At 41.3% G+C, this 27380-nt stretch overlaps 1 protein-coding gene across 2 annotated transcripts in view; it reads right to left on the bottom strand.

Annotated features, from left to right (window-relative positions):
• The window catches only part of PRPSAP1 (phosphoribosyl pyrophosphate synthetase associated protein 1), a 32164-nt gene extending 27438 nt beyond the window's left edge, over nt 1–4726 (bottom strand). The window contains exons 1-2 of one of the 2 annotated variants that reach the window (XM_060764614.2): nt 4607–4726; nt 3049–3160 (exon numbers count right to left, since the gene is read on the bottom strand). In XM_060764614.2, the coding sequence (XP_060620597.1) occupies nt 3049–3131 (83 nt within the window). In that variant the 5' untranslated portion in view covers nt 3132–3160; nt 4607–4726. Of the gene's footprint in view, nt 1–3048; nt 4489–4606 lie in introns of those variants that run through there. The other variant, XM_060764613.2, reaches the window with a different exon arrangement.
• Between the last annotated feature and the right edge of the window lie 22654 nt (nt 4727–27380).

The raw sequence follows: 27380 nt of genomic DNA on the forward strand, positions 1-27380 counted from the left end.
AGCAGGCCTTTTTTCATCTTCGCCAGGCAAGGAAATTGGCATCCTATATTTTGGTAGAAGCATTGGCAACGGTAATCAACGCAACAGTCACCACTAGGTTGGACTATTGCAACACCTTGCATGCCAGCCTTCTGAAGTCAACAATCCAGAAGATTCGGATGGTCCAAAATGCGGCAGCCAGGCTGCTAGCAGGATCATCTATAAGATCCCATATTACACCGATTCTACAACAACTGCATTGGCTACCAATAGAACATCAGATCTCTTACAAGATACTGATCCTGACATTTAGAGCTCAAAATGGCCAAGGACCTTTATATCTTAGGGATCGCCTAATTCCTTTTTCCATCAGTGGTCACCTCGATCCACCCAGGAAAATCTCCTATACATACCGGGCCCTAGGGAGGTACACCTGGAAACTACAAGGCGTAGAGCTTCTTTGATCTATGCTCCAATTCTGTGGAACTCATTGCCTCCATATGTTAGAGAAATGTCGGAGTTGCAACCTTTTGTAAAAGCGCTCAAGACTTGGCTGTTTGGTTGTGCATTTAAGTAATCAGATCTAATTTGCCAAATAGTCACTGTTGAATGTTTTTATGTTGAATGTTTTTATATTGTGAAATGCTATTTTAAATTTTAAGTCGCTCGGAGCACCTTGGTGGAGAGCGACTAATTAAGAAATAAAGTGAAGTTAAGTGAAAAATGGCCCAAAAGGTAGTTCATGGGAGGTCTCTGATTTCTATTTTAAAACATATGCTAAAACAAATCAAATTTAAATAAGTTTTTGTGGCAAGGAGATTTTTTTAACCTTGCTGCATTTTGTTTTGCCTCAGGGGTTAAACAGTCATCATTTCACATTTTAGTTCTTTAAGTACTCTTGAAGTATTATCTGATCCTGCCAACATATTCATTTAAAATCTATTAAAATGTTTTGAATCTTTAGCCTCTGTTACCCCTTTTTACATTCTGAAAATATTAGTTCAGATTTGGGATCCTTAATATATTTTATAGCAGAGACTGCGCCCCCTCCCAAAAGCTCTAGTAGCTTCATTTCAATTCACTATTTATTTTTAATGTTGTTATTTAATATTCTTACTGTGTCTTATGTCCCATACCCAGTATGTCATTAATGGCAATGAAAGTGCCACATTCCACACAGAATAAAGTTATGGGTTATTTCATATCTTGGAGAGAGTTCCTAATATTTGTCTATATAGTTTTCTTTTTTGCAACTGAATGTTTGTCTTATATGTTGGAAACCTCCCTGAGTCCCTTCAGGGAGATAGGGTGGTGTACAAATGAAGATTATGGTTATTATTATTAGACTGGACTGCTGTTGTTGAGTTCCATCAAGTCTATTTTGATTTATGGAAACCCTAAGGTGGGATTTTCTGGGTCTGTAAGTGCATGACTCATCCAAGTCACCAACCGGGTCCATAAGTTAGTGGGGAATAAAGATGCTCAAAAATAGTCTGTTTATTAGAAAGACTCATGTGACCTTCAGGGACTTTTAAAAGAAATTGAGAGAAATAAAAAACGTATTTTGTTTCTGTCTATTCTGATATATCACAAATTCAAAGATTGCCTTTTATATATATCATTTACTCTATCAAATGCATTTGTGATGCTTGTCCTAATCGACAACCAGATGCAGATAGCACATCAGCACTTATTTTATCCAAGATTTCAAAAAAACCTGGAGAGCAGGACTGAAGTTTATCCTGATAGGCCTCCAAAACCTCAGAAACACTCCAATGTAGTAATACTTTCTAAATACCTCCAGAATTTCAGGCACAAACTGGCCTTTTATATCTTGCAGTATCATGCCACCAATATGAAATTTTATCAAGAAGCCAGACAACAGCATTTCACATTTGTAATTCTCTTGTGTTCTTCCATCATTTTTCCACCTGTTTTCTTCCCAGAAAAATTATGAGGATAGGATACATGCACAATTTGTGCTTTTTAGAAGTCCGCCACCTGGATGCCCCTTTAGAATACCAAGTGAGACAAGATGCTATGAATCTCTACATTTACACTATATTGACTCTAAGGGTCTCATTACACTTAGGCATTTTCCCACTCAATCCACTTTAAATGCTGTGACTGCCTCCTGCAGAATTCTGGGGCTTGTAGTTTAGGGAAGGGCCTTTAAACTGCTCATCCAGAGAATCCCTGGGCCTCCCTAAACTACCAGGCCCAGAATTCTGCAGGAGGCAGTCACAGCATTTAAAGTGGATTGAAGTGGAAAAATACTCAAGTGTGATGAGGCCTTAAGAAAGGTAAAGGTAAGTATGAGGTGACCCAGTTTTTATTTGCTTCCTACCATGAAAAGTCAAATTCTGCGACTCCCTAAACAAAAAGTAATTAACACATTTCAATATGAAATTCTTTAGTCTTGCTGCAATAAATAACAAAATGTATCCGAGTGTGATCAAACAATTTACAAAGAAAATATTATATCAAAGAGGAAGGAAAGTTATTGCTTCTTTTCATGAAACAACACAATTTGCTTTGTAAAGAGTTCTCAACTGCAATAACTGAATTGATAAATCTGGGCACAACACCACAACATAATAAATGCTTATCTCATATAAGGCCTAATGAGAGTCAATTTAAAATATTTCAATCTAATTATCACAAAAATTAGAAGGAAATTATCAAATGGAAATAAGTACAGTCCTGAACATTTGAATCCCCAAAACACTGCAGATAACACATGTGAACCCTCACATGTGTTATCTGCAGTGTTTTGGGGATTCAAATGTTCAGGACTGTACTTATTTCCATTTGATATGCATTCTTGAACTAAGCTGATATGAAATAAATTACACAAGCTTAATTAAGTAATTTAACCTTGGATTAAGGTAATCTCAAGATTTTTTGCCATTGGCATAAAAACTTCTCATTGCCATATCTAGTTCAGCAAACACTGCTTATTTTTTCCTTCACACTGCTGCTTCAGGCAACTTCCTAGGAATCATCCCACCGATAAAGCTTACAAATACAGGAGATCAGGGGAGCAATTGAAAAACGTGGAACACTTACTCTGTGATCCTCTTTGCCAGCTCCGTGCAGGCTGCCGTTGAGTTTGCCGAGAAGACCCGGTAGCCACTTCTGGCCGCATTCATTGCCAAGGAATCATGCAAACCCCTTGGGACTCGAGAGTGAGAAAAGACAGATCTATAAGGCAACAGCAATTTCCTTGGCATCCTCCTCTTTAGCCTCTCCTAAGAGTACTACCACCCTTTCAGAGATGGAAACCGGGAGCAGAGACGCTTGCCAAAAGACTTTTCCTTCTCGCAGCCCAGTTCACAGCAACAATCAAAACACACTATTTTAAATATCGGGTGTTAAAATGAGTGCATTGAAAGTCATCTTAGAATTAGCCCTTCACATGCTGCCTCTGGGAAAAGCGAACATGAAGTCTGTTTACTTCAAAAGGACTAATAAAGGGGAAAGAGGAAAAAAGCTGGGTATAAAGTCTGATAGCAGAAGGGGAAAGGAGAAACTTATTTCTCGATATTGCTGTCCAAACCAAGATCAAAAAGAAGGAGTTACACCTCAATTAGACCTGCAGCAAAGAGTGGGAAGGAGAAACAATGAAAGAAGGCAATGAAACCTGTTCGCCTACAAGGGAGTGGAGGGGAGAGTGGAGGGGAAAACAAGACTCAGCTGAAGGAAGAGTTGTCCTCCAGAGACAGGGAAAGTGCCAGAGAGGGGGCTTCAGGTGAGGCAAGAACTAGCACCAGGAAATAGTCACTTTGCAGGGGGTCAAGGCAGAGAGTAGAAAAAAGCAGGAGTAATAACAACACAGGGGAAGGGCATCCCCTGCTGCAGAAGAGGGAATGGGGCAGAGGATTGAGGACTGTGAGGATCTCCTCAGAGAACTCTGCCTATTTGAATGTGCAGGAGAAATGGGCCACAAGGTGAGCAGGCAGGGAGGAGAGGGGCCTTGAGGGCGACAGGGATTTCCTCAGAGAACACTGAAGGAAAGGCCTGTGTGTGTACAGGATGAGGCCCTCTCAGCAAAGGTGGATACAGAATCTATAAATGACGGGAAAAGGAAAGAGAAGGAAGTGGCAGTGAGGGGGACCCCGAAATAGAGGGAGGAGAGCGAAGCCACGGGGCTGCCGTGAAGGAAGGGGGGCCTGAGGGGGAGGGCACGTTAGGAGAGAAGGAGGAGGAGGAGGAGCCCAAGAGCTGGCCGGAGCGGCACCGGTTTCCCTGGAGAGGCCGCCGCCGCCTTCCTGCTCGCTCCTGGCCCCTTTGCCCGCCTCGCCTCCAGGCCCGGACTCAGCGACGCTCCGCTCCAGCCGCCAGCGTGCTCCCTGCCATAGAGGCGCCGCGCTAGAGCGCCACCTCCTGCCCTCGGCGGCCATTTTGCGCCAGCGACGCGGCCTCGGCTCTGAGAGATTCTGCGGCCTTCGCCTCCCTCGCGCGGACATGTTGAGTGAGGGCAACGGGGAAGGCGGACCGCCACTGATTCTCATGCCTTCAGTGCCCCCCTCCGCCCCCAACCTAGGTACCTGAGGAAGTCACCGCCGAATCCCCGTCCCTCCCCTCTTGTAAAACTATTAGTAATTTAATGAATGGCTTCTTTTACTTAAAGCAATAGAGAAGTAGTCTTTTCCCGGAATAAAGATGGCTGCTTCCTCTCTCCGGCCAACTAACGGTTAGGAGCGAAGCTGGAAAGAGCCTGCTCGTCGCTTCAGAGGAAGTGGGCGGAGCCAGGGCGGAGGCGGGCGGCAGGGGGCGCGCGAGGCCCTTCGCTCTCCGTCTCCTGAGATTCACAACAGGAAGGCGGAGCAGCGAGCTGCAGGGCGCATGCGCACTGTAGGATTAACGAAGTTGAACAGCACTTCCACTGCCATGGCATTCTGAGAGTGCTTTGGCTCACAAGAAGATCCAACCAGTCCATCCTCCAGGAAGTAATGCCCGGCTGCCCACTAGAGAGAAGAATATTAGAGGCAAAGATGAAGTACTTTGGTCACATAATGAGAAGACAGGGAAGAAGAGGAAGAAGAAGAACTTTATTTATAACCCGCCACCATCTCCCCAAAGGGAACTCGGCCCAGCTAACATGAGGCCAAACCCAAAATAATACAACACACAATAACAAAATACATCATAACAAAATATAACACAACAAAATTTACAATATAAAACAGCATAGTAAAACCAGACACAGAGGAAAGATTGGAGAAGATGCTGGAGAAAATGGAAGGAAAATAGATGACCAAGGGCAAGATGGATGGATGGTATCCTTGAAGTGACTGGCTTGACCTTGAAGGAGCTGGGGGTGGTGACGGCTGACAGGGAGCTCTGGTGTGGGCTGGTCCATGAGGTCACAAAGAATCAGAAACGACTGAACGAATAAGCAACAACAAACTGCCATGGCTCAATGACATGGAATCCAGGGATTTGTAGTTTGGGGAGGCCTCAGCACTCTTTGGTAGGGTTCCACAGGATTGAGCCAGGGCAGTTGAAGTAATGTCAAACTGCGTTCATTCTACAATGTAGATCAGTCATGGGCAAACTTTGGCCCTCGAGGCGTTTTGGACTTTAGCTCCCACAGTTCCTAACAGCTGTTAGGAATTGTAAGAGCTGAAGTCCCAAACACCTGGAGGACTGAAGTTTCCCCATGCCTGGTGTAGATGCTATCTTTTGTCATTCTCTTTTGGCAACATCTGATGGTAGACCAGACTCTGTGCCTAAACCTGGCTTTATAAGAAAATAGAGGAAGGGACTAGAGAATCATAGAATAATAGAGTTGGAAGAGACCACATATCTAATCCAACCCTCTGCCATGCAGGAAAAGCACAAAGTTGTACTTTGTCTATAGCAGTGGTTCCCAACCTTTTTTTGACCAGGGACCACTCTCCAACATTAGTACCAAAAGGGTTATAAATCATTTTTTGGTCAACTTTAGATTTGGTTTGGTTGTTTTATTGCATTGGATAGACCACATCAGCTTTAGTTTCTGATACAGAACATATGCCATCCAGTAGTCGCCATCTGCTCGCCCACAGAAAACCATATTTAATCATCTAGAGCTGATGTAGTAATAATATTTTGTGTGTAGACAGCCCCTCTCCTGACATTTCTGTTGCCTAGACGCTATAAGAGGGTTTCGCACGACCAGTTGTGCTCGTTGCATGGTTTCGAGGCAACGGTGTACTAATGGTGAGGCCACAGACCATATCTGTGTCCTTGTGGACCACTGGTGGTCTATGGACCACAACTTGGGAAACACTGGATTATAGGACACCCCACTTCCCTCCTGGTGGATTAGAGAACAACATGCTGTCAGAGAATCGACTCACTTGAAAACGGGGATCCTGAGTTGTTTTAGTTTAGCTGAAAAACACAAATAACATACTATATATCATCTAATAAGACCAAAGATGGTTCTACACTCATTAAAAAGTGATTCAAGGAGGGAGCTGTGTTTTCTGTAGGCAAGCCTTGGGATTGCAAACATATTTGTTCTAAGTTTTGGACAGGGCCACTTTTCATTCTGTTTATCTAGGTTGTGTAGCGTAGCCTTATGGCGGCAGCAGCTGTACCCTCTCCTCCTGGGAATCACAGCATCACAGATAAATAAGCAGCGATGTGGCAGATTCCTAAAGACTACTAAATTACGTCCCTCTTTCATTAATCCCATCCCCCTGCAGTCCCATTCTGTTCAATAAAAGGCTTGAAGGAGGGCTTTTCATCTATTATTGATGGAGTAACACTCCTTATTATAAATCTGTGGAATCAGAAGTGTTTTGTCTTTGGGCTTTAAATTTTTTTTGGAATACCTGTATTTTCATATATGTATATAATGAGATATCATTGAGATGGGGCTCAAACATTAATTTATCTTTCATATACCCCTGATACATATAGCCCAGGCATAAGCAAACTTCGGCTCTCCAGTTGTTTTGGACTTCGACTCCCACAATTCCTTAATCTGATATGTATCCTCTTGACTACAAATAATATGTATCCAGTATAGGAATGAGGCTTGTACCCTTCAGATGTTGTTGGACTGTCGCTCCCAGTAGTCTTGTCCAGCACAGTCAATGGTGCAGAATAAAAATCTGGAATACTCCCAAGATTCCCAACCCAATTTGAGATGTAAAATGTTGCTAAAATTTATCTATGCTCCCTGTTCTCCAAAGAACTGAGGGCAAATTCCCCCCAATTTGTTGCCACCTTGCTATTTTGTTGCTGATTGCACATTCCCTACAGTCTTATCGATACAACATCTGTTTCTTGCCATGTGAAATGGTTTAAATTGCTGAATCGTATCTTCTCGATTTGTCTTCTGCTAGGATGAAAGCCAATCTGCGTGTTGCCCAGGATGGTAGTCCATCTTTGTTTAAGGACACAAGAATCTCTCTGAGCAATTTTACCCACAGTTAAGTTGTCAATGCAAGAATGTAGGTAACCCCCCCCCCCCCACAACTTCCACATAATGGGCACAAGATACCAGAATTTTGTCTTTAGCCTCATCCCTGAATAAATAACTGAGGTAAAAATGCAGGTATATCTTCTGGAAACATTCCAATCTCACAGTGACACAATACATTCTTTTCTAAAATAATTCTGATCCCATCATCCCAGGATGGCTATCCGTTGTTTAGTCAAGGAACCCTGCCATCCTAGCCCCAATATCAATCAGCAATCAGTATTTGTGCTAAAGTTATCACTTTCTGTTCTAATAAGACACTGTGGGTGGAAATGGGGCCAGCACGGATACAGAAGATAGGCTCCAGATTTTTCCAATAAGAAGCTTTAGTAAGTTTCCCAACATACTGTACACCAATCACAAACTAAACATGATAGGAATGAATGTACTTTCAACCAATAAGACACCAGATTGTAATTTGCACCAGTTAGAATGACGTCTCTTCTTATATGTGTATAAAAGACTGTTGTCTACAAACTGAGGACAGGTCAGATCTGGGAAATTCTCCCCTTTACATCCTTCCTTGATTAACGAGGCAATAAACCTCTGATTCCACTGTCATCTCTATGTGTCTTGATTGCGAAACATTGGAGCTGGCATGCCAGGAACAGACCCCAAGATTTTGGACAACAAACTGGTTTATTGATTTTCTGATCAGACCACAAGGTACAAATGGAGGTCTTTATGTAGTTCAGTGGTTCCCAGGGACCACTTTGACCAGGGACCACTATCCAACATTAGTACCAAAAGGGTTACAGATCAGTTTTTGGTCAACTTTAGATGTGATTTGGTTATTTGGGGTGCTGATTCAAAATATTGCATTGGACATCAACTCTAGTTTCTGATACTAAATATATGCCATCCATTAGTCACCAAAAACCACAGAAAGCTATATTCTAGAGTAGATGTGGTCTATCCAATGCAATTTTCTGAATCAACATCCCAAATTACCCCAGGAACAGGCCTAAAAACGAAGACACCAAGGCACCCCTACTTCACACGGAATGGCTCCACTCAGGGAGGGAGGAGGAGGAGGAGGAGGAGGAGAGGTAGCAGTCAGGAGGTTTGTTGTCATGCCTTTCGTGAGTAGTCAGCCTCCCCACTCCTGCCATCCCTGTTGCCTCAGCACTATAAGAGGGTTTTGCAGACCAGTCGCTCTTGTTGCAATGGTGTAGTAATGGTGAGGCAGTGAACCATATTTTAGTCCTTGGGGACCACTGGTGATCCACAGACCACAGGTTAGGAACCGCTGATGTAGTTGGTGTGGACCCAAAAAATTGCTCAAGCTTGCTGTGGTAATATGGAGTTTTCTATACCTCCCTTCTGTGAGATCATTCCAATAGCTAAAAGCAAATTTAAATATTCCCTATGGTAATAACTTTGTGTATATCCTGTGATAATAACAATAACAATAAGCTTGAAGAAGCAGTTCTTTAAAATTGAGGATGAATGTTCACAGAGGTATTTACTTTGCATTAAAGAGAAAAAAGGCTTACATTGATATTAGGATAGTGAATGCAGCTATATTTGTTGACTTTGACAGATGCACAAAAGTCACAGCAATCACCTTCATTGGCCAAGAAAGCCACAGCACTGGATCTTCCTGTCACTCTCCCACAGGGAACAATGATGGTCGTTCTGTCTTTTTGGGATGCCGCCTGATGGTATCCATCTGTATTTTCTGGCCCCCTGAAACTTCAGAACTAAATCACATCCTCTCAAGAAAATAATGTGAAGATCAATTCCCCATACCCTTGCCTCTTGAAAATAAAAAATAATCTAAGAGTTCCCAAATCCAAGGGTCGCCAAGTGAAGTGGATGTTTTTGGAATTGATGAATGTCTGGAATGTTACTGCATGACATATTGTGAAAATCCAGTAGTGGTTAAACATCCATTTTAGCCCCTCTGAGGAAACAAGAGTTTCTGAATGCCTGCATAATATTGAGAAAGATGAGGCCTGTTATTCATAAGTACTTCTCTCTATTGGCTTTCATAGAAGTCCACAATTCTAGGAAGATTTAGCCATGGCAAAGTCTACTGAACACAGCAGAGCTTATTTCTGAGAAAACACGGCTGGGCTCAGGTTGTAGAAAGCATTTTTCAGGAAACAGTCAGAACAGTAAGCCACCTTGAGTCACCTTCGGGTTCGAGAAAGGCAGGATAGAAATATCATAAATAAATACATAATTTTTGGCCTTTACTGTTTTAATTCCTGACCATCATTATTGAGAAGCAGTTAGTTATTTAGATCTGGAAGTGCTAGAAGTTGCAATAATCATGCTAACTTACAATATTGTCCAGAAGAAGATTCTGGATAATTTACTGCAGTTTGACACTGCTTGAATTGCAATGGCTCCTTGCTATGGAATCCTGAGATTTGTAGTTTAGTGAAGCACTAGCGTTCTTGGCAGAGAGGATTAAAAACCCTGTAAAACTACAACTCACATGATTCCATAGCAGTGAAGGTGGTGCCAAACTGCAGCAATTTTACAGTGTAAATGCAACCTATTATGCAACTGTACCAGGTACTGCTGAAAACAGTCTCTAACACAGAATCTGGTTGACTTAGCAGAAATGACTTTAAGAGAAAGATGGCAATCTAGGTTTTTGTGGTTCACATAGAAGTGTCAATGTAGGAATCTGAAAATGTGTTGCTACAACATGAATCAATGGGGAGAAAATGTGTTCATTAAAAAGACTGGGCTTGAAACAATTTTGAGAACCATTTATCTCTCTTTCTAGAAATAGATCAGTTTAGTCAAGTGTGTGAAACATGCAAATAAAGTGAACATACACAAGTGTTGAATCTGCATAATTTGTTCCACCCACAGATACAAAGTTACAGGATTTCAACCCAATTGGATTTCCAGAACCATATTTCAGGGCCTCTGCTCTTACCTATAATGCATGTCTCTTTTCTCCTCTTTCCCCCTACTAATTGGGTGTATGCCTTTCATTCATGCATTCCTTTACACATGCATTGCCAGAGCTGAATGATTCATATCCTCCTGTTTGTTCTTCCATGCATTAATTTATTCAACACTGGCATGAACATCGCCACTCCCTGCGCTTGCTGATTTGTTTAGGTTTGGGGGCTTTTCTAAAAAAGAAAAAGCAAAAGCCAATGGTCTCAGCTGCCCAGATTTGCCAACTGCCTTGAAGGAAAGAAACAGAAATGTTTAGTAACATGTCCTAATGCAGCCAGGCATCCTACACCAATGACGGCTTTAGGGCAACAAGCGGTGATAACCCTTATATCCAGCATAAATTGCTATGCTCTTGAGCTTATCAGCTCTCAGCCGTTGCTTCAGATCTAGATCTTTCAGCATTGTTGCTGTTTTGAAAGGAGAAGCGCTGGCATTTGCATGCTGCAGCAGAAGCTGATGTCCTCCTTAGAATACCCTAGACCCCCCCCCCTTGTTTCTTTTTGAGTGGCATCTCCCTATTTCCTAACACTAGTCGAGGCTTTCCTTATGCAATGTGTTCTCATTAAAGAATGTACGTAACTTGTAATTGACCTTCAAATGAGTCCAGACCCAAGAGCAATATGAAAGAGCTATTTATAGTAACACATGGAAGAAGAAAAAATAGGAAATTTTTATGCTCCATCTCTCTTGGACAGCTGGCTTATTCCAGATGTGTATAACAGAGCATTTAATTGAAGGATGCAATAAACCAACCACTGATTTAGCAAAGCTTCATTTTGTATATTATTATTATTATTATTATTATTATTATTATTATTATTATTATTGCTGCAAGCAATAGCCAGCAAGCTACTTGATCTTGAAGGCAGAAGCATCTTCCTCAAGAGGGCAGTGCTTATCTCCACAATAAGAGCACAGACTTGGTAAGGCTCAGGCAAAAGGAGCAGAAGTGGATAATTAACAAAGAAATAATTAGATGAAGTCTTTCCTTAGTGGCAAGAAAAAGTCAGAAATTATGTGATTACAGCATTCGATTAAGTATGTGTAGTCAGGTTAAGATATATCAGTCAGTGCTAAATATCACTTTGTTGCTGTTTTTCTCTCATTTTGATTAACAGAAGGGATGTATTTTCCCCCTATTCAAGTGCAACTTTCATGAAAGAACTGCAACAGTTGTGTGAGGAGTAGGAGAATGGCCTGGCCACGGGTATATTCTTCCTCGTCCTCCTCTTCCTCTTCTCCCTCCCCCTCTTCCTCTTCTTGTTTTAAAGAGAGAAAAGCAAGGACTATGGGAATTTGGGTCAAGAACAAATTCTGTTATCATGACTGCAATCATTCATATATAGACTGGAAAGAGACAGAGGGGCCTGCTATTGACATTTTCTGACTTATTCACGACTTACTCTATCTGAATCTCAAAGGCATACACTTATTTATACATGTATTTCAAATATTTACAGGGCATTGTAAGAGTGTACAAAATAAAAACCATACCATACAAGAAGATGAAGAACAGAACATCAAAATGTAACTATGAGACCTGGTTATCATAATCTGTTCAGTGATACTCATTTAATTAGCTAAGTTATAGGGCAAAGTGAAAAGATATATATGCACACACATACAATCGTCAATATTCCACGATCAAAATACAGGTATTATTTCCCCAGTCCCGTCCCCCCACCCCCACCCGTAAACCTCCACCCTTGATTTCTCTTTGCGTAATGCAAAGGTACAGGAATACTATTGAATATTTCTACCTCAGTGAGATCAAGCATATAATCGTTTTCCCTTGGTTTCACCAGCTATTCTATTATCGCTCAGAATCTTATTAATCTTATACATAGCCGTCTGTTCAAGGTTCTCAAAAGTACTAATGTTATTTTCTTCATCATCCTGTATCCAGTTTTATGTCATTTCCACTCTTTCCCCCTCCCGCTTCCATTTTACCTCCCAGGTCTTTCTGACTTGGCCCATCCTATAATTACTTTTTCTTTCACTAATATAGTCTTGGAGTAGATAGCCAGCTAGATATTTATACCAAAGTTTTTGCATTCCATATCTTTTGGTCTTTCCAACCAAGGGCAACTGAGGCTTTAATTGCATCTAACGTGTGTTTTATTATTTCCTCCCATTCTTTAAGTCCCCCACTGCCTTCCATTTTTTAAACAAAAAATTGTGTTCTGTTCCAATCTATTTTTATCCCTAACAACTTTCCATTTCCTTCTTAATTGTATTATAGAACCTTTGTATTTTTTCACATTCCCACCACATGTGGGTGTATGTTCCGTTTTTTCCACAATTATGCCAACATTGTTTTGGACAGGTTCTTATTATATAAGCCAATTGCATGGGGGTTCTATACCATTTTTAAGTATTTTCCATTGCATTTCCTTAATCATTAAATGTTTTATTTTATTAATTGATTTTATCCAATTGTCTATTTCTCTCTCACTGCAGCTTAATTCCTCCTTCCATACTTCTATCAGGGTATATTTTGTGTTATATTGTTTTTCCGTGATTATTTTGTATATTTATTTATTTATCTATCATGTCAGGAGTGAACCAAACAGTTGTATTGTAATTTTAAAAAAACACACAATTTGCAAACTTGGCATTCTATTAAAAGTCCTTTGACCACTAGCTGGCCACTTGGAGTGCCTCTGGTGCTACTATAAGAAGGTCCTCCATTGTGCACGTGGGAGGGCTCAGGTTGTATTGTAGTAGGTGGTCAGTGGTTTGCTCTTCTCCACACTCGCATGTCATGGATTCCATTTTGTAGCCCCATTTCTCAAGGTTGGCTCTGCATCTCATGGTGCTAGAGCATAGTCTGTTCAGTACCTTCCAAGTCACCCAGTTTTCTGTGTGCCCCAGAGGGAGCAGTATCAGTCATTAATTGAGGTTCTGGGTTTTAGCCTACCACTTTTGGACTCTCGCTTGCTGAGATGTTCCAGCGAGTGTCTCTGTAGATCTTAGAAAACTATTTATTGATTTAAGTTGTTGGCATGCTGGCTGATATCCAAACAGGGGATGGGCCAGAGATGTCACTGCCTTGGTCCTTACATTATTGGTTGCTACTTTGGGCTGATGTCAGGTGGTACAATACCGGCTAAACAGTTGTGTAGGGCACAGACACCCCATGATAATGCGGCATGTCTCAGTAAGAGTCACACCCACTGTTTTAGCATGGTGATATATTTTCCACACTGGGCATGCATACTCAGCAGCAGAGTAGCAAAACGCAAGGGCAGATGTCTTCACTGTATCAGGTTGTGATCCCCAGATTGTGCTAGTTTTGTATGTGAATCCCACAATTCCTTTCTCCATTTATTTTGTCAAGATCTGTTTCTGAGGTGTCTTCACATAATGATTGCTAATACCTTCCTACTCCATATTCTGAGTCAATGAAGAACTTAAATTTGAGTCCTTGCCTTCAACTTGTTATGCTTTTTTGGAAAATCAGATGGTGCTCACACTGAATTGGATTGTGGACCCACTTAACTCAGTAACATTGACCACCAGGTGATCTCTACATTTTTGTCAGGAGTTTTTTCCAACCCTACTTGGATATGGAATAAATGTTATCTTTTACTTTTTATATGAAAGGCATATGGGATGCTACTAAACCTACTTGCTTACTTAGGCGATCCTTTGTTGTCCGAGTAGGATAGTCTTCCATGATCAGTGTACTGGTGGGTCCGTAGGTGAATGCAGAGCCCTATTATTGATCTGCATCTTCTCCTGCCATGAGGGCATTAGTTTCCAGACGGAAGGGGGTCCCGGTGGGGGTTGGCTTGATGTGCCTTCCTCTTGGCACGTTTCTCTCTTTTGCCCTCCATTCATGCCTCTGAAAATTCTACAGTACTGCTGGTCACAGCTGACCTCCATTTGGAGCACTCAAGGGCCAGGGCTTCCCAGTTCTCAGTGTCTATGCCAGAGTTTTTTAGTTTGGCTTTGAGCCCATCTTTAAATCTCTTTTCCTGCCCACCAACATTCTGTTTTCTGTTCTTGAGTTCGGAGTAGAGCAACTGCTTTGGGAGACGGTGGTCGGGCATCCAGACAGCATGGCCAGTCCAGCGGAGTTGATGGCAGAGGACCATTGCTTCAATGCTGCTGGTCTTTGCTTCTTCCAGCACGCTGACATTTGTCTGCTTGTCTTCCCAAGAGATTTGTAGGATTTTCCAGAGGCAGCGCTGATGGAATTGTTCCAGGAGTTGCATGTGACGTCTGTAGACTGTCCATGTCTCGCAAGCGTATAACAGGGCAATAGCTTTATAGACAAGCACCTTGGTATCCCTACAGATGTTCCAGTCCTCAAACACTCTCTGCTGTATTTGGAAAAAAGCTGCACTCGCAGAGCTCAGGCGGTGTTGTATTTCAGTGTCAATGTTGACTTTTGTGGAGAGGTGACTGCCAAGGTAGCGGAAATGATCAACGTTTTTAAATGTTACACCATCAAGCTGTATTTCTGGCATTGGAGAGGGATTGGCTACTAAACTATGATCACTATCATCCCTCATTTGATCACATCATGACATCCCAACCCTCCTTCTTTTAATCCTAGTAAAGGCAACAGTATTATGGCCAAATGTATTCAGACCAATTCATGATAGGTGTATTAGACAATCCCAAAGATGAAGTGTCCTAAGATATATTTGGTAGAACTGCATTCAGAAAATCCCATGCGCACTTCCTTGTCTGAGCCTGTTAACTGTAATGCAGTGAAATGGAAGATTAAAACAAAATCACCATCTCAGCAGCAGTGGGCTAAAAATAGAACAAAGTAACAACGCCATAGCGATTGAAACACCACTCTGAATAGTAATGTCTTTGCTTGGCATGGTGGGTGAGTGGGGGTCAAAACGGAAACAAATGTGCTTCCAGAAGTTTCTTAGTGATCACTTGTTTTGTTCACTTGGGGAACATTTCTGTCTGCATTCGTGCAATTGGGCAACCGCAGTTTGCCACAGTTTTCAGTCTGCATCTTTCTTTCATACAAATTACCAAAGTGCACCAAGGCATGTGCACATTGAGGAAATCGCAGTGAATCCAGATGTGATTGTGCAATTGAATCAAGATTTCCTTTTTAGGGGAATAAATAAATATGAACTCAAAACTCACAAGTTCCATCGGAGTTACTGATATTGAATGTAGATGCCGATGGATCTTCATCTTCAAAGCTGATGGAAAATAATGTAAGGCTAAACAAGATCAGACTAATTAAGGAAGGCACCAGTCTATGGAGGTTGCATCCCGGATGAATTTGTGGGAGAGTAGCATTCTTTGTATTTTCTACTCCAGAAACCAAAATGTTTTGGATGGCCACTGCAAATGTTAAATGATCACCTCTATTGAGTTATAGGATCACTTGCAAAAATATACTTTAGTGCATTTTCAAAACAATATTGAAAAAGGTGGCTTTGCTGTGCAGATGATTACTTCTTCTTCTTCTTCTTCTATTTATTATTATTATTATTATTATTATTATTATTATTATTATTATTATTATTATCCTGCTTTAGCTCTCTCAAAGGGGACTATTAGAAGCCTGGATGGTGATTACACAAACCATAGAACACCGATGTGCATTAAGGGCTATATTTCACCAGTTTTTGTGGGAAGTTGTATAGCCACCACAATTTTTCTCCTCACTCCTCCCATCTCCTCAGGCATCATTTTCTCATGCTAGGAGGATGAGAGAAGAGGATTTATGGCGGCCAAAGACCTTTTTAGTAAGTTCTAGGGGGTAGATGGGGGGCTTTGAGGTGGTTTCATGCCATCCTGATTTCAGTCGGGATGGCACATAGCCACACACTCCCAGGAAAATCCAGGGTTTGGGTGGGTGAGTTGGGACAAGAACCAGTGCCAAAGTGGGTAATTTAAACCTACTTTGGTGCGGGATTTCGGGCTGTGTAGCATCACCCTTAGAGACTATATTTCAAAGCTGGGGGAGCTTCTTAGATAAAAAGTCAATTTCCTCTTCCTACCCCCTACTCTGTTCCCATCGCCTAGCTCTAAATGTCCAGTTAAAGGACCTTATAGGAAGGAACTTCTGAAAATGAACTAAGGACATAGGTAGATAGGTAGACATAGGTTGTTGTTGTTCATTCGTTCAGTCACTTCTGACTCTTCGTGACCTCATGAATCAGCCCACATCAGAGCTCCCTGTTGGCCGTCACCACTCCCAGCTCCTTCAAGGTCAATCCAGTCACTTCAAGGATCCCATCCATCCATCTTGCCCTTGGTCGGCTCCTCTTCCTTTTTCCTTCCACTTTCCCCAGCCTAATTGTTTTTTCTAAGCTTTCCTTTCTTCTCATGATGTGGCCAAAGTACTTCATCTTTGCCTCTAATATCCTTCCCTCCAATGAGCAGTTGGGCTTTATTTCCTGAAGTATGGACTGGTTTGATCTTCTGGTGGTCCAAGGCACTCTCAGAACTTTCCTCCAAAACTACAGTTCAAAAGCATCTATCTTCCTTCACTCAGCCTTCCTTATGATCCTGCTCTCACATCCATAGGTGACTACAAGGAATACCATTGCTTTTACTATGTGGATCTTCGTTGCCAATGTGATGTTTCCACTCTTCACTATTTTATCGAGATTGGTCATTGCTCTCCTCCCAAGAAGTAAGCATCTTCTGATTTCCTGACTGCAGTCTGCATCTGCAGTAATCTTTGCACCTAGAAATAAAAGTCTGTCACTGCCTCCACGTTTTCTCCCTCTATTTGCCAGTTATCAATCAAACCGGTTGCCATAATCTTAGTTTTTTTGATGTTTAGCTGCAACCCAGCTTTTGCACTTTCTTCTTTCACCTTGATTAGAAGGCTCCTTGGCTCCTCCACGCTTTCAGCCATCAGCATACCTAAGGTTGTTAATGTTTCTTCCAGCAATTTTCACCCAGCCTTGCATTCATCAAGCCCCGCACATTGCATGATGGGTTCTGCATACATGTTGAATAGGTTGGGTGAGAGTATACAACCCTGCTGTATGCCTTTCCCAAACTTGAACCAGTCTGTTGACATAGGTAGAAGGTACATAAAAGGAGCTTCCTTCCATCAGATTTCCGGTTTGGAAAGCCATGTAGAACTCTATCGGTCACAATTAGAACTCTGACTGCACAAACAAAAGATTGAGATGGAAACTAGCCTGAAAAATGGAGAAGAGTAGAGTTCAATTACTGTGTAACAAAGGCAAATTGGATCAGAAGGTACTTCCCCTAATTTCATGCACAAAACCTAATCAGATTGATTTCAGCAGGGGTGACAGGGCAGTGTCCTCTTATTGCATCTAAGAGAAATAGTTTAGGGATGAAGGCATATACCATGCTGTCTCACAGTATCTGCTGCCTGGAGCAACTGCCTCCCACTGTGCTGAAGCATTGAATTCATGTTCCTCTGGCATGCTTGTAAGAGATTTCAGGTAACATATTTAAGACATTCACGTTCTGTCAAAAACTCTATCTGCAAAATGATTAACAAAGGTTGGCAAAGACTTTGGGTTCTCTGACTGGTGGAGCAGCAACATACAGTATCAGAATATTCTCCAGTAATACAACAACAACAAAAGTTTATTTATATCCCACCTCGTCTCCCCGTGGGGACTCAGGGCAGCTCACAGACATAAAAAGGTAAATATTCAATGCCTTGTACTATAATAACTAAATAATGCAATTTAAATAAAATACCATTTAAGTAGTATAAAACAAATAGTTATAAAAGCAATAATAACCATCCTATAAAACACATTTAAACAACATTAGATAAAGGTAAAGGTTTTCCCCTGACATTAAGTCCAGTCATGTCTGACTCTAGGGCTTAGTGTTCATCTCCATTTCTAAGCCAAAGAGCCGGCATTGTCCGTAGACACCTCCAAGGTCACGTGGCCGGCATGACTGCATGGAGCGCCGTTATCTTCCTGTCGGTGTGGTAACTATTGATCTACTCACATTTGCATGTTTTCGAACTGCTAGGTTGACAGAAGGTGGGGCTGATAGCGGGAGCTCATGCTGCTCCTTAGATTCGAACCTGCGACCTTTTGGTCAACAAGTTCAAGCAGCTCAGAGGTTTAACCCACTGTGCCACTGGAGGCTCCAACAACATTGGTAATGGGCAAATTTTAAATCTGTTTCCATAAACTCATTTCACCATTCGCTTGTGAACATAGGAAGGTTTTCAGTTGTTTCTTGAAAGAGGGCAGCAATGGGGCAACTCTGATGTATTTCAACTGAGTTCCAGCAGCGTGGGAGCAACTCCAGAGAAGGCTCTCTCTTGTCCACACCAGTCAGCTTTGGGATAGGTGTGGGATTGAGAGGAAGGCCTCTTCTGATGATCACATTGTCTGGGCTGGTTCACATGTGGAGAGGCAGTTGGTTAGTTAGTCTGAACCTGAACCGCTTAGGGATTTAAAGGTTAACAACCAGCACTTTAAATTTTGCCTGGTAGCAGATTGGGAGCCAATTAGGCTGTCGTAACATGGAAGTTGTTCTCCCCCTGTACAATTTTTTTTATTTATCGTGTCATCAGCAACCAGACATTTGTATTACATTTTAACAAAAACAAACAGACGGACAACAGAACCACAACCAATGGCTGATACCGAATGAGAGACTCCCCCCTGGGCACACAGAAAACTGGACGACTTGGAAGGCACTGAACAGACTGTGCTCTGGCACCACGAGATGCAGAGCCAATCTTAAGAAATGGGGCTACAAAGTGGACTCCACGACATGCAAGTGTGGAGAAGAGCAAACTACAGACCACCTGCTGCAATGCAACCTGAGTCCTGCCACAAGCACAATGGAGGACCTTCTTGCAGCAACACCAGAAGCACTCCAAGTGGCCAGCTACTGCTCAAAGGACATTTAATCAACTACCAAGCTTGCAAATTCTGTGTTTTGTCTGTTTGTTTGTTCCCTGTACAGTGCTTCTGTTAGTAACCTGGCAGCTGACTTCTGAACCAGCTGAAGCTTCTGAGAGGTCTTTAAACGCAGCCCCGCATAGAGTGCCATTGCAGTAATCCAGTTGGGATGTAACTAAGGCATGTACTACTATTGCCAGATCTGGCATGTCAATATAAACATGTGATTTTAGTGTATCTAGTTATATGAATTTTCTACCACTTTAACTGCCATAATTCCTTCCTATGAATCCTGTGATTATTATTATTTATTATTTATTAACTTTATTTGTACCCCACTAGCATCTCCTGAAGGACTCGATGCGGCTTACAAAGGCCAAGGCCTCAAAACACAACATAGCAATACAACACCTAAAGCAAATTAAAAACAGTTAAAGCATATTAAACAACAAGCAATAAACAATACAACAAAACACTATAAAACTGGGCCAGGCCAGAGTAATGGGTACAAGGTTAAAAGTGCTGATGTGACAGGTGATATGTAAGGATTATAGGGTAAGTGCAGTGTGCAGTGTACAGCAATCTCAATTCTAGTAAAGTGCTTCTGGGACTTGTTATTGGAGATTCCTATTCTGGAAAGGCACATCGGAACAACCAGGTCTTCAAGTTCTTTCTAAAGACTGCCAATGTAGGGGCCTGTCTAAGATCTTTGGGGAGGGTGTTCCAGAGTCGGGGGGCCACCACAGAAAAGGCCCTGTCTCGTGTCCCCACCAAACGCGCTTGCGAAGCAGGTGGGATCACGAGCAGGGCCTCCCCAGATGAACAAAGTGAACGCGTGGGTTCATAAACGGAGATGCAGTCACGCAGGTAGGATGGTCCCAAACCGTTTAGGGCTTTGTAGGTAAGCACCTGCACCTTAATCTTAAGATACTTAGATTTCTCTAATAGCCATGAGTGCTTAATGGAGTTGAGATGGCAGAATTAAGACATCGGAGGTAAAGACAACTTTGTCTCATTTGAGATCTAATCTGTTTCTTTGCTGTTAGTGTTTCTCCTCTAGCCAGCCTCTCTCTTTCCCCCCCTCCCTTGCTTGTTCACTCCCTCATTCCCCTGTTAGTCACATATATACATACATATGTATTATTTATATGTTAGTTACATTTATATCTCTCATTTCTCCAATGAGTTCAGCTGCTATACGGGAAGCTATGCCTTGTGGATAGAATTTCTGTTGAAATGGTATTTGAAGCATTTTAGTTTCTTATAAATGCTTGAGAAAGAGAAGCTTTCCGGTTACATTGTAAAAGAAAGAACTATTAATTGCTTCATCCAATCTGTGAAATTAAACATAATGTTGGAAGAGCACACATTGGAGGATTACACAAAGTCCACACCAACTGATTACTGCATTCAACTTGCAGTGAAGTGAAAAGGGATGGAACTCAAACATCCTTCTTTTAGGGTGCTTCCCTTATTTCCCACACAATGCACACTAGCTGTATAGAAAAGGACTGGATGGTCATTCCACTTGCACCCTCCTGCATGATCCAGTCCAACTCTACTCTTCCCATCCCATTCATTCTCCCTTCCCTTATCCCACAGTCTCAGCAAGTCCAGCACTGTCCCTATCCATCCATTCACAAGTGCCTGGCTTACTATTGGCTCAAAACTGGGACTTACTGGATAGTTATGACAAATAACAACAAAAAGGATGGTTAGTTTCATGGAACAAATTTATGGGCACCGAGACAAGCCAGTTCCTGCTACTACCCTTTCTTATAGTTTATTGCCCATTCTCACAATACGCTTGTGCTATTCTTCCTTTACCAACACAGCTGGAGCCTAGTTGAATTGACAGAGTGCCATCCATGCATCTCCTTCACATCAGGTGGTGAATGTTTGTACAGTTCTGTCCTCCAAGTATTTTTAAACATACTGCCTCTAGAATTTCCACATAGAAAGCTTTAGTGTGATAGTGTAGGGAATTGCACTAGAACTCTCTAGAAGATCAATTCTGAATGCCTCACCAAACTAAAATTTCCAGATAATTTTATGAGATAGGGAGTCATGGAGTGGTTTCAAATAGCTGCAGGTATTGTGTGTGTGTGTGTGTGTACATATATTCTCTCTCTCTGTAGCTCTAATGACAAATTAATAATATCAGGATTTAAGGGATCTTAATGTCATGCAAGGATGAAACTTTAATTATGCTTGTCAAATTTGCAGGACCTTTGCCTGTAGTTTCATTTATCAATGTCTGAAAAAAATATGTCCTCTGTAGGCATTTTCTAGGTCTTCCAGCATGAATGAATGGTATGCTCGAGCCAGAAATCCTTCATTTCAGTAGGGTTTGCTCTTACCCTTACACTCTGTGTGCTATTGAAAAATGGACCCTCCTCCTCTAATAATAATAAGTATACATTTATAACATATTTTTACAGATCTTAGCTGGGCCTTAGTCCCAGACCCAAACATTCCTGGGAGGATTAATCTAATCTCAGGGTTCTCAATCTTTTTCAGCCGTAGAGCCCTTTTTAAAGCAAAAGTTTCTCATGGAGCCACAATAAATGCTTATATATTATATGTTATATATTATATGTAATGTATACAAGTATATGCATATCAGCCATGGGCCGGACCAATGACAGATGGATGGAGAGTGTTTGTGTGATCTAATTCACACAGTGCAAAAAGAAAGAAAAAAGAAAAAGAAAGAATGAAAAAAAATACAATATTTAAAATAAAGAACAATTTTCCAGTGCAAGCCTCTTCTGTCATAAAGGAAAAACACAATCAAAACACTCCCAACAGATGGCCCTCCAGCCAGGGGGAGGGGAGAAGAGGAAGATGGACATCACAGTGAGAAACTATGTAGCTGTCTTGGGAAATAACACAGATTCTTCCAGAGTCTTCCAGTGGACTCTCTGTCATCAACACTTAGAACCCAGGACTCAGGAAGGACTTCGTGTACCCACTTGATGAATTTTCTGGTTTCCCAAGCCTGACTCTTGTGTAGAGATTATTCCAAGTTTCCAAAGTCAATTAGTGCTGAATTCCCATGCTTTCCAGTCTTGATAATGAGGTCGACACTCCTCAGAAGTGGGCACCACAACAGACCTTTAATTTCAAACCCCATCAATCCCAGCTGTCCTCTCTTCCTCTCCGCCTTGGTCTGTAATGTCAGGAAGAAGTCTCAGCCAATGAGAAGGCAGATCCTGGGAGGCACCATTCCTGAGCCAATCAAGGGAGGGAAAAAGGTTAGGGTGGTTAGGGTTATTATATGCTATGTCAATTATTTTGACCAGTTACACTGTTCTGACAACCATCTTGAATAAACCAGTTGAAGAAACTTCTGTTTCTGCTGCCTTTATCCGGTATGTCTCCTTGATCCTGACTTCAATGTAGCAGTGTGCGTGGGACACTAACTCTCACCCACCATTTGTGGCATCTAGCTGATCTCAGTAACATGTATTTCCATGTGAATTCCAGTAATGTATCCTTTGTGGATATGGGAGTTATACTGTACATAACAAAATGGATGTGATCATTTTGGATAAGTCAAAATGTCACAAGATGGCTTGGATATTATAGAGGAGCTATGAGGATGGGCATAACTCTGGTCATATTCAAATCTTTATTGCACAACAGTTTTGAACTAAAGTGTGCAAAGTGTCTAATGTACTTAAAACATAATCCTCACTATCATAGATGGCCAAGGGTTAGTTGTGGCAACATTAGGCCAGCTGAAATTGTGCTTGATATTTGGTCAGCTCAAGAATGCAGGAAATTGCTTTAATTTACCCTGAACCAGGCTTGCCTTTGTGTTGACATTATGGTTGTCTCCCCAGGCATCAGGAGATATGGATCTGACATCATTTAGTTACTCCCTCACCCTAAGCTATGGTGTTTTTTAAAGCTTTAGATTGTTTTTTCATCCATAAGATTTCAGCTGACAAAGAAGTTCTCCAGGTAGGTTTCTCTGATCAGCTGACAAGAAATGCACTCTTCTGCCAGCAGAAGAAATGTGCCCGATTCTAACCCTCTACAGATGGCACATCTGCTAATTGGATTAATGCCATTTCTAAGTGTAAAGCAGGTTTCAAGTTTGCATTGAAGGATTAAAAACCCATTAACATCTGTATGCTTCACTAAAAACAACAACGAAAGTCTAGCAATTTCTGGGATCAATTTCCCACACCAAGAACAACACATCGGTTGCTTTGTGAGGCGGAGAGCAACAGCATATATTAAGGACACACCAGTGTTGTAGTCTCTGTGTGCACAATGGTTTATGTAGAAAACAGGAAAAATAATGTGGTCGGTATGTGGGGAATGGTGTTATACCTTCATTATTCCTCTTTTAGGCTGTTTTCTTTGGAAATCTGAACTGAAGAGAGAAGGCTTTGCAGCTGGAAAATGTCCCTGGGAATGGTTAAACAAAATACTCTTTCTTAAAGGAGGATTATGAGCCTTAACCCAAATATTGCTCACTAATAAGTAATGTATAAATCATTGAGTTTAATAAAGAACATTGTGGCTACTGACAATGTCATACATTGTTGTTTCTAAAGTTGTACTCTTTATCTCAAAGGCAACCTTGTAACCAATCTCCATAACTCATTAACAGAGGAGAACAAGTTAATCTTTCTGTTATTGTAGCAGCTTTGTTTCATTCCTTGGGTTTTATGATCACTCCGTCCAGTGCAACTGTTGCCAAGTGGGAGAATATATAAAGTAAATTCAAAAGGTTTTTATTTATGTAATTAAGCTTTTTGAGGATGGATCTACACTGCCATATAATCCACTTTCAGAATCCAGATTATCTGCTTTGATCTGGATTATATGAATCAACAGTGCCATATAATCCAGTTCAAATCATATAATATGGATTCAGAAACTGGATTATATGGCAGAGTAGAAAAGGGGCCTGACATGGTTGTATTTTGAAGAATCCAAAGATTTGTAGTTTGCTCACAAGCAATAGAGGAGAACTCTCTAACTGAGGATCCCAAAAACCACTTCTGCACTAAATGCAGAAGTAATGATGGCATTTCTAATTTTGGCATCCTATTCTATTGGCATCCCCAGTGATGCACCAGATTAACCCACTGAGCTGCTGAACTTGCTGATCAAAAGGTCAATGGTTCAAATCCAGAGAGCAGGGTGAGCTCCTGCTGTTAGCCCCGACTTCTGCCAATTTAGCAGTTTGAAAACATGCAAATTTTAGTAGATCAATAGCAGGAAGGTAACGGCACTCCATGTAGTCATGCCAGTCACATGATCAAGGAGGCATCTACGGACAACACCGGGTCTTTGGCTTAGTCCCCCTGAGGGGTGAGAAAGGTGGGGTAGAAATGAAGTAAGTAAGTAAGTAGGTAAGTAAATAATAGAAATGAGATGACCACCATCCTCCATAATCGGACACAACTAGATTTAATGTCAAGGGGAAACCTTTACGTTTTTATTGTTGTTCAATTTTGCTTTGATTTCATATTTTGAGAGGAAAACATCCACACAGATAGCATAAAGCCTGGTTTAAGACACACATTTGTTTTTAAGTTCTATTTTTTTTTCATTTCTGGGTGACCTGTACCACCCAGAACTCATTTCTGTGCAACTCATTTCTCACAATCTTAACCGATACACCCACTAGTCTCAGTATATGTGTTCTTAAGAGCTGAGAACAGCACTTCCCTTGGGCATATTTACTCAGAGGTAACTCCCACTTGCTTCCTTCATAAATTTGTTTAGTATTGCAGTCTTAGCTTATGTCTGATGAGACCAGCCCACCTGCTTTTGTTCAGTTTTCCTCATTCTCTCACTTTGATATTACCCATGTTTAAAAAATCCATATCAGATGGAAGCATTGTTTCTTTCAAGCTTCTCCTAGGAAAGTAGAGAAAGAAACAAGGGAGTGAGCAGCATTCTGTCCAACAGACACTGATTTTTGGAGTGTTCCAAAGACTGGATGTAAAGAAGAGCAAAATAACTGTGCTATACCATGAGGCTGTGTAAATGTGTAACTTATATATTACACAGAAGGGCTGTGTAATAAATAAGTTACAGGGCAGTGGCTACCTTTACTTATGTGGATGTTGCAGTGGAACTTTCTCCACTGTCCAAGGTTAGCCCATGGTTTGATCCAAACAAAGCAATCTCCCAAAATGCAGAAACTAGGTATTAGATTCACTGCCATTTTAATTTGATAATTTATAAATAATCTACCTATTTACATTTCTGTTGCTGTTGGCAGGAAAACAATACAAACACACATGAAATGACAAGCGTCAGGCTTCTTTCACTCTTCCTGTCATTTTGTTTTAACTATTACAGACAGATTAAAATTATGTATCATCATGGTTATGCTAGATAGGAATGTTTGCTTTTAAAATGAGCAGTAAAAATTACACACATACACATATATACATACACAAATCAAATTAGCCTCAACAGATATGTGTAGGACATATTTTTTTGAGGTATACTTGCTGCTCAATATATTTTTTGAATGGTAAGCAGATGCATCAGTAGTCAGTTTTGAGTACATGATTCTGTCAATATCAATCCTAAGTGATAATTTTTTTTTACCTTTTAGGGTATCAGTTTCTTTATAATGCATAACATCAACATGCAGGCACCAGCCCTTGAAAGGGCTGCTCCTTTTCATTCCTAACAGAAGCTCTGCTGTTTCAACTGCAGCAAAACTGGCAGATATGTGAATCATGGCTTTTTGCCACCACAGATCTGCAGTGGTGAGAAAAAAACTGCACCTGCAATATTGCTGCTGAGCACATGGCACTAATCCATCTAGAAATGTCAAAGAGCATCATGGGGTAGAGACAGAAACATAGATTGATCAGAACAGGTCAGAGTCAGAAAATAAGGTGGTGCAGCATAGATATACCATACTTCAGTCAATGTATTCCAAGCCTTAAATTCTTTATTAGAAATGTTGCTACTAGAAATAAAAATAATATGGACAAAATACTGGTAGTCCCCAAGTTACGAACAAGATGGGTTCTGTAGGTTTGTTATTAAGTTGAATTTGTATGTAAGTTGGAATAGGTACATTTTTAAAGTATAACTTCAGATATATCTCTACACACACACATATATAAAGGTAAAGGTTTCCACTTGACATTAAGTCTATTCATGTCCAACACTGGAGGGTGGTACTCATCTCCATTTCTAAGCTGATGAGCTGCCATTGTCTGTAGATGTCTCCTAGATCATGTGGCCGGCATGACTGCATGGAGCACCATTATCTTCCTGCCAGAATTGTACCTATTGATCTACTCACATTTTGTATGTTTTCGAACTGCTAGGTTGGCAGAAGCTGGAGCTAACAGCAGGACCTCACCCCACTTCCTGTATTCGAATCCCATATTAAAACCAATTTTATAGTCCCCCTAGGGGTGAGAAAAGTGGTATATAAATGCTGCAAATAAATCACCAACCTTTCAATCAGTAAGTTCAGCAGCTCAGCAGTTTAACCCACTGCGCCACTGGGCGCTCATGCACACACACACATTTATATACACTTAGGGCTAGCATAGGTAAGGATTAACACCCCTGTGGTGTTTGTTTTGGTGTCTGTGCCCCTATTCGGAAGACTTCACCCACTTTCTGTCCCTGTGAGAATTGGATTTTGAAAAATTGGCTTGCTGTGGAAGCAAAGATTAATGATATAGCTTCATTGGAGACACATTTTCTCTATGATAAGTCTTCAGGAGTTAATGTCCCTTCCTGAGGGGGTATATTTCCCATACTTCCTGCTGTTTCATCAGCTCATCACATTGAGAGGGGAAAGCATGGGTGACTGTCCCTTTATAAGAGTAGAGAATCACCTCTCTTATATCGTCAGGAATCCTATTTCGTGTTCTGACTCCCCATCACACTCACACATGGAAACTTAAGAGTTGGCAATACATTAATCTTACATTCATCACAAGGTTAGTATTACTTTTCTAATTGGGAGAAACAACAATTTTCAAAAAGCAAGAGATCCCTTGCCCTGCCCAAAGCCCCCTACATTAAAGGAGACTGACAACCGTTCAAAACCACGCCTTTCCATGGGCTCCTATTGTTCTGCCCCAAACTCTAGAGAATGCAAGAGACAGTGATCCAGCTTAAAACCA

The sequence above is a fragment of the Anolis sagrei genome, chromosome 2 (assembly GCF_037176765.1).
Source record: "Anolis sagrei isolate rAnoSag1 chromosome 2, rAnoSag1.mat, whole genome shotgun sequence".
NCBI lineage: Eukaryota > Metazoa > Chordata > Lepidosauria > Squamata > Dactyloidae > Anolis > Anolis sagrei.